At 38.7% G+C, this 11,187-nt stretch overlaps 1 protein-coding gene across 9 annotated transcripts in view; it reads left to right on the forward strand.

Moving 5' to 3' along the window:
• The window catches only part of FAT1 (FAT atypical cadherin 1), a 251,511-nt gene extending 240,763 nt beyond the window's left edge, over positions 1-10,748 (forward strand). For 3 of the 9 annotated variants that reach the window (XM_056559286.1, XM_056559319.1, XM_056559293.1), the window contains 3 exons: positions 4,295-4,354; positions 6,762-6,797; positions 9,271-10,748. In XM_056559286.1, the coding sequence (XP_056415261.1) occupies positions 4,295-4,354; positions 6,762-6,797; positions 9,271-9,902 (728 nt within the window). In that variant the 3' untranslated portion in view covers positions 9,903-10,748. Of the gene's footprint in view, positions 1-415; positions 473-4,294; positions 4,355-6,761; positions 6,798-9,270 lie in introns of all 9 variants that reach the window. The other 6 variants (XM_056559325.1, XM_056559332.1, XR_008889073.1 and 3 more) reach the window with 5 other exon arrangements.
• The last annotated feature ends 439 nt before the right edge of the window (positions 10,749-11,187 follow it).

Genomic DNA, 11,187 nt, shown 5'->3' on the forward strand with positions numbered 1-11,187 from the left:
TGTTTATTTTAGAGACCTTTTAGACATGATGTTAAGATAAACATACTCTTTTTTTGAAGACTCCAAGTGGTGCGGCAGAATGCACAGTTGGGTTCTTGGAGCCGGGCTCTCGTGTGGAAGAGCTACTCATCTTGATTAGTGGTTAATTAAACTTTCTTGTTAAGGTTAAATGCTAGCGCACTAGAACAGATGCACCCTCATTCCTTATTTCCCTTCATAAGGACTGGGCTGTTAATCATGTACTAATGCCTGCTCTGCTCCTCTTCTCTGTACTGAACTATAAAAAAATGACACATTTATAACATTTCTACTGTAGTTAGTCAACAAACTACTAGGGAGATTTAAGGCAAAATGTGTCTTTTCCTGTGGGTCTCTCGTAAAGCTGTCTTCTTTTTCTCTCATGCTGCGGCCACAGTTCCTATATGGATCAAATCACCTCTGAGCGAGAGCAGAGTTTGACAAGGGGCTCATTGTAAGTTTGATGGAATTTGTAATAAAGGAAGCGGTTTAAAATGAAAACCATATATAAGTATACAAGTAACCATGGTGCTGTGACCAAACGTAGAGGAATAGCATTGATCAGGGCTAGAGCCATGAGATGTATAGAAACAATCTGTGCTGTCTACCTCATGCTAGTTTTCCAGCTGATTTGACTTTCTATTTATCGCTCAATTCCAGATTTATTTCATGTCCCAAAGCAATATAGATTTTTACATCATTTCCTCCTGTTTAATGTTAATGTGGATTTATAGAGGGACTTTAGTGTTATACATCACTGTGACATACAACAACCTTGTTCTAAATATACGGCAGAGTAAATTTGTCCAATAACTATAAAATTTATAAGAATATAATGCCGCTTCCTTTATTGCTTTTCTTTATTGGGTTTACTATAGTTTTATGTACATACATCTTTTTTAGTTTTTACATTTCAAGTCCATGTGGCGTATCGTGTGATTTCTGGTGCTGTGTTTTGTGGTTGTATATGGTATTCACATTATTGAGAAAATATAAATGTTGCTACATTATAATACATAATATATTAAGGTGGAAATGTAAATATGACTAAGATAGATAGATAGATATTAGATAGATATTGGATAGATAGATGTGATATAGATAGATAGATGTGAGATAGATAGATATAAATAAAAAGCAAGTATACTTACATGCTTACCCCGATCCCCAGCCACTGCTGGTCCAACAGGGCCTAGTCGCCACTTCTCTGCACTGTTTCCTTTATTGTGTTTACCCTGCAGGAAACGCCTACTCAGATTGAGAGGGCATTCCTGCAGGATTGGCACATCATAGTAGGTAACATGAAACTATTTTAATGCTATCATTGTCATTATGTGGCCTTGTAAAAGACCCTCAATTGAGGGATACAAACAAGCTAAGCACTGCTGTTACCAGATTACATTTCTGTATGCACTTTACTGTATTCTTCAGCAATGGGACAGTTACTGTGCTCCTGGGCTTTCCCTGTATTGTACTAGTACATATATTCGGAATCAGGATTTTATTATTATTATTATTACTATTCTTATTATCATTATTAATTATAATAATAATAGCAATAACAATAAGAATGGTAACTATGGTTGTAACATAAAAGGACATTGTATAGGTTGATAAGATCACACCATATCTTATTTTGCCACCTTCTGGATCAGCAAGGGGTAAACTAACAATGCAGAAGAAAATAACTCAGGTCAGCTCCTGGGCTGCAGAGATACAACTCCTGTGTCTGCTTCTTGGCATACAGATAAGGTTGCTCGGACTTCTTGTCATACTACAAGTTAGAGATGTCAGTTAAATAATGTCTGTACAGTCCAGCACCAAGGAATCCAAACTATAAATCTTTATTCCATTATAAGGAAATTCTCTTGGCGTTTAACACTCAGGTTACTCAGGGACATAGGGGGAAATTAATCAAAACCTGTCCAGAGGAAAAGTTGCTCAGTTGCCCATAGCAACCAATCAGATCGCTTCTTTCATTTTTAAAAGGGCCTGTGCAAAATGAAAGAAGCAATCTGATTGGTTGTTATGGGCAACTGGGCAACTTTTCCTCTGGACAGGTTTTGATAAATCTCCCCCAATCCTTAATATTTTTCTTTCATAGCATAGGAGTTGCATTATGTATTTGATGCTTCATTGCTACACTACATAACTAATAGACATAATGCATTTTAGGTTTCAGTTTATCACTATTTATAAGATATGTGTTTGCTGTCAGTGAATAAGAACCCCATCATTTCTATGCAGAGGCAGTATATAGCTGCATACATATCCTGCTACAGGTGCAGAGAGGCAAGGTAATGCTATGTGAGCTACCCATCCTGGACTACAAACTCATACATTGTAGCAAATACAGCTGCAAAAAGACATTTTTGCAGCTGTTGCATATTCAGTCTAGCTTTAGCCTATTTTTATTGAAGCTGATGTTAATAAATCTGTCATAAATAGTTTTAGAAAGTCTGACACTTGTCTGTTAAACAGTGATTTAGAATAATATATTTATAAAAATCCTCCTTGGCCGAGGGTATTGTAAACATTATAAACAAGATTTATTCACCCTGAGCCACCAGAGCGGCCTCGTCAGTGCTCCCAATCCTCTGCTGGTCACTGTTTCTTCCCAATTCCTCTGAGGTTGTTATCATGCAGAAACTGCCCTGTTAAGTCAATTACTGACCGAGGCAGGACATCTGGAAAGCCTGTTTAAAGGGGTACTCCACCCCTAGACATCTTATCCCCTATCCAAAGGCCTGCCCCCTCCCATAGACTTGCATTAGGGGATGGGGCGTGATGTCACACGGGGGCGGAGTCATGACGTCACAGACTTCCGTTCCTGTGGTCGCGGTCCAGACCCTCCAGTGCTTCCGGACAAGAAATAGGTGGGTGCCGCATGCTATATTGCGGGGGTCCCCAGTGGCGGGCCCCCACGCGATCAGACATCTTATCCCCTATCCTTTGGATAGGAGATAAGATGTCTAGGGGTGGAGTACCCTTTTAAACTAAATCCGAATAACTCTTGTAAATTATCTCTCTTAACTATAGTATTATAATACTTATACATGCTCCTGAACAATCTGAAATGTGTTCATTGGATCGCTAGCATTCACACATAAGGATCAAGTGCACAAAACAGACCATATTTTTAGTATTTCTATCCTAAACTGACACCAAGTCTGACTGTTGGCTTAAATCTCATAGACAGTACAACGGTAGATAACAATGATTAAAGGACGTGTCAGCACACGGGCCTCATCTTGTTGGGTTAAATGTGCCCAGTACTCACTAATGTTAATACTTCTTTTCACTATAACTGACTAGATGTAATAGAAACATTACAGCATTGTATGGATCTTTGAGGAAACAATATATTTTTGTTATATGCCTTCCTGTAAATTCAAATTATTCAATATTTAGATTAGCCATATTGCGCAGATCTTTCATTATCCACTAAGCTGTCTGGTTTGTAGCCATGACATCACAGCTCCCATCCTTGCTACAAGAACATTGATGGGAAGAGGGGAACTCATATTACTGCTCATTAGATTTTAAGGCAGCAGGAAGCCTTTCTCAGTCACTGAAGTTTCTGTCAGAACAGGCACACTGCTGCTTTAAATTGTAATGAGCAGTAATAGGAGCTCCCCTCTACACATGACTGTTCCTGTCCTGAGCAGACCAGACAGAAAGAGAGGGGGAGCAGGGACGGAAGCTCTTCATTCAGAGAGTGTAATGTGATGTCACACCTACAAGCCAGACAGCTCAGCTAATAATGGAAGATCTGTGCACTATAAGTAATAACATTATATTAATGAGTAGTTTAGATATACTTTGTTGACACCATACACAGGTTGTTTATTTAACTGGACAACCTATTTCAGTTCAATGTTAACTGTTCAATGCTCAATGTTCAAAGTCCAATGTTAACTGTTCTATCCTTTGAATATCTCTTATCATGTGAATATTACCTATTGGTATACACAAGTTTCACACACCTTATTTATTATTGGCTTGTTTGTAACGAATAGCTACCATCACATGTAAGAATTGTTCCTAGTTTGAGGCAATAGATGAATTCTAGTGATGTTTTGTATGGAAGTGTGTTATAAAATAGCTTTAAAACAAGAACTACATCTACTGTGTTGTCAGTGTACCCATTTATTGTAATAGACTAAGGCATGGTTAATAAAAGGGTCTATATGATTTCACATATTGAATGGAATACTTGTGTAGTTACCTACATAGTCTTGTTTTAATGTGTTTTTTTCTTCTTACTTTTTACAAGCTTCCATTGTGACAGTAATACACCTTGTCAATGCTGTTGTTGACTCGGTGCAAAATGAAGGTATATATGTGTATGTGATATTATTGCTGTGCTTTACATTCTGGCTGCCTAATACATTGTACTGTATACAACAACGTTGCATGTCTTTAAATGAAAGCCTGTTTGTCAATGTGATAACATTGTTGCTCAGTACCGTATCTATTACCTTTATATCCTATACTGTATAAAATAGTCCCTGTCTAGTTCAGTTTTGTTTGATCAGAAGGATACTGTATATATCGCAATGTTTCCACATGACTGCCTTTTTACTGAATCTGTCAAAGGTTAGCAAATGTAGGTGTTTTATGATGGAGGAGATGGGGATATGTCATACGGTTGTGTATTTACTATATTACATTTTTAATTTCCAGTTAGATTTAGAGTTGTGGCTGTAAATCTCTGGAAACTATACTCCAAGGATCAAGCAACAGATGTGAAGCTAATGTGCTTGTAGACAGTAGAATAAATAAATTGATACCGATCCTTAGCTTGTCAGCGAACACATTGGAACTGCCATTCTAACTGGAATACACTCCGCAGAACACACGCACACCTAAGGTGGAACATCTTGAAGCTCCACAAGTAAAACATCTGGCCAGTTCTTGGTTTCTTCCCGGTATGCCATATATTGGATGCAGTGAAAAAGGCAGTCAGTATGGAAAACGTATCCTGCTTAGATTGCATTGATGTTCCTATGTTTGTGTATAATGCATATGTCTGTCAATAGTCTGCAGCCATGTAGAATAGCTGGTAGATTACCACTCATATCAAAAGTAGAACATTCTAGATTAAATGAAATGATATGTTATAATTGTATATAAGCTATTTAGCTACATGAGAATTCTCTTAATTTATAGAGCTACATTCTGGCCTCCCCCAGTTTTCACGAGGATCCATCAGCAGATAGTCTGGGCCTCCCTAGTAGACTTCAGATCACTGACAGATCTGCAGGGCCCTCAGAGTCTGCAGATTGGTATGAGAGCCTTCTTAGGCTATGTTCAGACGGGAGAATGTCCGCATGGAAAATTTCCTTGCGAACTTACCCCTGACAACAGAGCGCCGGCAGAACATGTTGGCGCTAGGACCGCTTGAAAATGTGCTGTCTCATAGTTGGCAAAATACTTCCGTGTGGTCTCCACAGAAAGAATAGACATGTCTGTTCTTTCTGCGGACTCCATAATTGGAAAGTTTCTTCTGCAGAAATTCCACCGTGTGCACAGTGCAGCAGAGTCCCATTGACATCAAATAATTCATGCGGAATTCTAGTGCGGAGTTCCGTACAGAAATTCCATTGGGTAAACAAACCCTTACCCCCCCCCCAACTGACCAGATATTGATGGTCCATCCTGATGATAGGCTATCATTGAAAAAGTCCCATAAAACCCCTTTAAGGAGGACTTCATAAATGGACTGTCACAGCCTATTAGTACATATGCACCTCACAGATAGATGTTCCTTACTAAGCTCATGAGTCTTCAGCTGTGTGTCATATAATACAGCAATGGCCGCCTTTCCTGCTACCCATGGCAACAACAGTTGATCCACTTATGAGCTTGCTCCATGGAAGTGACTGTTTAGTTTAGGCCCTGTTTATTGACTTACAATGGAGCCATTGGGTTCCATTGTGGTGTGTATAAGTTTGACAAAAAAAAGGCACAAAATGCTGTGTTTTTTCTGTAGATACAACCAATGTCAGAAGCCCAGAATGGTGCCTCTGACAATAGTGTGTTTAGCTTGTGTTATGGCTTCTGCTTATAATCATGGACATCATTGACTTACTATGGGGATTGAGAGGTGTGCAGGAAGAAATTATTTTTTTGTCAGATATGGCGGAAACTGCAACAGGTTCCAAGTGGAGCATCCTATGTAGATGTGAATATAGCAGCATGAACACAGCTGTTTACGGTATATAGATGTCTACTGATAGACCTACATACCATAGAAGCTTTCTTAACTACTGTGGGGCTTGTGGAGATGGACCCTTATGGCCCTTTTCAAGTCACTGTGGGGGAGATTTATCAAAACCTGTCCAGAGGAAATGTTGCCCAGTTGCCATTAGCAACCAATCAGATTGCTTCTTTCATTTTTAACAAGGCCGCTGCAAAATGAAAGAAGCGATCTGATTGGTTGCTATGGGCAACTGGGCAACTTTTCCTCTGGACAGTTTTTGATAAATCTCCTCCTATGATCCTGGGCTCCTTTTCATTGCACCCACTGTAGTAGAAGCATGCATAGGTTCTTAGAAGTGGGAAACTAAGAACTATTCATCATGTGACCAGAACAATGCCCAATACAATGCAAAAGTTGCTAAACTGTCCCGTGCCCTGAAATGTTTGAGATATTTTTGTGACTGACTTTGGTGCATTTACAGTCTCTACCACCATCTAATGTCATGTATTTTCCATTCTTTTCAATTTTGCCTTCAAAGAGTCTTTTGCAGTTCCTGAAGTCAGGAATTCAAGAGGTGACTTCTGCATGTTGCTGTGTACTCATACTAATAATAATTTAGCTTTTTTTTTATTTTTTATTTTTTGTGATTTGTTTTTGCTTTTTATTTAACCTTCACTTGAAGCATTTGTATACATGGTATTGTGTTTTGCCTGTCGCTGTGTTGTTTTTATATGTTTTATGTGTGCTGTGTATTGGATATATTGCATTATTTTATTGTGTTAGGCATGGACAGACAGAAGTAGCAAAGCCTTAAAACAGATCATTCTTACTTACTGATAGGGTGAAGGTTTACCAAAGGTTTTTCTATGTTTTAGGTGGGTTTACATATGTCCGGCATCTGGCATAGATGAACTCAGCCTAGATCTTGATGCAACTGATGTCAGAACTGATGACAATGTGCATCTGTTGTCATCAGTTGTATGGCATCCGTTGCCCATTGTTTCTGGATGCCGGACAGGGGAACACGGCACGCTGCATTCCCCTGTCCGGTGCCCTCCGGTGTGTCCAACCATCCGGCGTCAAAATTGAGACATGTGAACTATGCCGGACATCGGACATATGTGAAGCCAGCCTTAGAGATAGGGAACGCTATGGCATTTCTATTGACAAGGTGCTCCCCATCTCTTTGTGGCAAAGACAGTGTTATTTCAGACTGATTGCTAGGAACACACAATCTTTTTAATGGTTGTCAAACAGCATGTCCCTAACAACCAGTCTGTCCCAGGTTACTTAGACCTTCAGCTCACGACAACAAGCGGTAAATGATTCTGTATCTAAAGGATGATGTATCTAATGGGGATATCTTTTCCTCACCTTTCTCACTGAGGATAAGCCAGAACATATTGTTCCCATGACCGATATCTATCTTTCACAAACACTGATGTATTCTTTTAATTTACGGCATTTCATATACATATAGCACAAGATGACGGTAGTAACCTAGTAATTTGGAAATTATACAGTATGAATAGCTGCGTACTGAGAACTGTCACTATATGAGATGACTGTGCTATGCCAATGCTGGCAGGACAGAATCTAAAAAGTCAATTAAAGAGGAACCTTTATATGTGAATTCTAAGAAACAGAGAGAAATTCTCTGAATAATTTTCCACTTAAATTTTGTTCTGCAGAAGTTGAATATATGGAGTAGATTATAGATTATCTGTCTTCTCTCTCAATATGAAAGCATTCTTTGGATATTTAAGAGGACATGTGATGTCCTCTAAAAAGTCCACCGATGCTGCACTGATAAACTTTTTTCTCTTAGGCCGCCTTGTTTGGTATCAGTGCCCTTAGCCCCCCTAAACCTTAAACTGTGTCCAACTAGGTGGTCTCCACTGCTCAGTTCTCAATGGAAAGAACTTTCAGGTTCATGCTTCATTGAAAACAATAGGGACGGCACCCTTGACAGCCTATGCCAGTGGTCTCCAAACTGTGGACCTCTAGTTTTTGAAAACTTCAACTTACAGCATGCCCAGGCAGCCATTGACCACTGGCCTATGCCATAAGCCTACTGACCAGTGTTAGGGTATGTTCACATGGCGGAATGTTCGTGCGAAATTCCGCCGGAATATTCCGCACGGACATTCCACTGCAGCAGAGTCCCAATTATTTTAATGGGTTCTGCTGCACTGTGCACACAGTGGAATTTCCGTGGCATTCTGGTGTCCCGCGTCCACAGAAAGAATAAACATGACTATTATTTTTGCGGATTTTGTTTGAAAATGCATTGCCATCTATTTAACGGCATATTTCTGATGATTCCTAATACCCACCGGATTATTCATTATTATGTGCAGAATGTCTGCCCATTTTTTTCTGGGAGGACTTTCTGCACATTTTACACCGTGAACATGGCCTTAAACCAGGGCTGCACGACCCCTCAATAAAATTGTCTCTGGTGGCCCACCCTAAAGATACATGCAAATATTACCAGTTTTACCATTTTTCTAGAACTTCAAGATTTAGATGAAATTCTACAATTTTTTTATTTTTATTTGTACAAGATGGGTGCAGTTTTGCCACAATTTTGGGCAAATTGCAAAAAAAAAAAAAAAAAATGCAGATACATGTCTCACATTATTCAAAGGCCCAACAGCGGATCCACCTTGTTTGGCAAGTGTCTGTGTAACTGCTTCTGGGAATGTTACTAGTGACCATATTTTTTTTTTTATCACACTTCTTCAATTATTAGATAAACTTTAGAAAGAATAAACATTTTATATAAAAAAAAAATAACTTTACAGAAGATGGCAACCCAATGGCTTTTGTTCCCAGAAGATTATGGATTGAAAGGAAAAGGCCTTCAATAAATGATACATCACAAGCAAGCGTAGACTAATGTAGAGCACTTAATGGTCCTGTCAGCTTTTTTGTGCTAAGTAAAAGCTTTGCATGACAATGTACTAAAAGTATATGTGTTTTTTGTTCTTATTGTTCTGTTTATTGTTCGTTTATTCATAGCCTGTTTGTCTTTGTTCGCACAGGTTATCACTGGGATACTTCAGACTGGATGCCTAGCGACCAACTCCCGGATATTCAGGAATACCCTCATTATGAAGTTGTTGAAGAACCTGTTCCTCAATACACGGACCCAAATGCCATTGACACAGATTACTACCCTGGTGGCTACGACATAGAGAGTGACTTCCCACCTCCGCCTGAAGACTTTCCTTTACCAGATGAACTTCCACCTCTGCCACCTGAGTATGCCGAACTGTTCGATACCATGCAGCCACCAAAGGATATGGCTACCATAGGCAGCTTGGGTTCCTCCACAAAAAGTAGTCAGAGATACAACCTGAATAAGTACCTTCCACATCACCAATATCCAGTGAGTAAGTCAGAACCTCAAAGCACCACCAGTGGAGACGGCAATAGTTACAGAGAGCCTTACGCTGCTTCCTACATGTTAGGGTACGGTAGAGACTTTCAAGTCCCCATGGTGGACAACATGTCCATGTCAGGATACACCTCTGCAGCTTCATGCACTGATGTGTCTGCATGCTGTGAAATGGAATCTGAGGCCATGATAAGTGACTATGAGAGCGGAGACGATGGACACTTTCAAGATGTGACAATTCCACCTCTAGATTCCCAACATCACACGGAAGTTTAACACCATAAAAAGTGCCTGGACATTTGTCAGCTTTGCAACATTTCATAGAAAAGTTATATCTATTCATTATGTATTATTGTTTTCATTTTTTGTTTTATGTAGTGTTTACTTTTATTTTTTTTTTTTATAATTTGAAGACATCTATATGGTATAGCCGCAGTGCGTCATGCCAAGTTATAATAGCGTGGACAATGTATTTCATTCCTGGATTTACGATAATGAAGACAAATAGACCATTTGGGTAGGCTAATTCCACTCCACTTTTTTATTATTATTTTTTTGTTTGTTTGTTTCTCATTTTAAGAAAACATACCACTGCATCATGGCAGCATGGCATCTGTATTTATAAAGTGTGAAGCATCATTTTAACTTCTTTTCCAGATGTAAATGTAATGTACAGTTTTGATTTCAATAGCATTAGATTTTGTAGATATTTTGTGGATTTATTTTTCTTTTTAACCATGAAATATTTTAACGTATGCCCTTTCTACTAGGTTAGCATATTGTTCCAAGACCCAGGGCTTTACTGTATCTCTATTCCACTGAGGTTTTGACTTCTGAATTTCCAGGTACATCAGCAGTAACACCTGTATATAATTGAGAGTAAACCTGATGCTGCAAAGCCACAGCAAGAAATATCTTTATCTGAGAGTGTTTTAGATTATTTTTCCCTTCATGGAAAAAATGTAATGGGGACCCACTGCATACCTGTTTAGAACCAAAATCACCATGACACGGTTTTTATTGTGTCTGTATATTTGTGATGCAATGGTCTTGTAAAGGTTTTTACTGAAAACTACCATTAGCCAGTCTTTCTTACTGACAATAAATTATTTAAAAAAAATACATGGTCTTGTGTTTAGCCTTCTTGATTATTACTTGTAATTTTAGAAAGCAACCACTAGGTGTCAGCACATGACTGCAATACTTGTTTTCTTTCCCGCACCATAAGACCTGATAGGAATTTGTGTGATTGTTAAAAAATCTTTCTCTCATAGGGATATATTGAGGTTACAGTAAATTCATCACACTGTAATACATTATATCATTATCCCTCAATAATGTCAAAGATGTTACTAGTGGTGCATCTCTACTTTTTAGTTCACTGGTGGGCCAGTTAGATGTAACAATAGATGTGTCAATACATATTTTACCTGCTGTTTAAAAAGATTGTTTAAAACTTGTATGGTTAAGTTATATTCACACTTAGAGTAGTGACAAGGTGATTTTAGTAGTCATAAAGCTGGACTGCTTACCAGTAGAACACATATATGGACTTCCTTTC

Source organism: Hyla sarda, chromosome 1, assembly GCF_029499605.1.
Source record: "Hyla sarda isolate aHylSar1 chromosome 1, aHylSar1.hap1, whole genome shotgun sequence".
Taxonomy (NCBI): Eukaryota; Metazoa; Chordata; class Amphibia; order Anura; family Hylidae; genus Hyla; species Hyla sarda.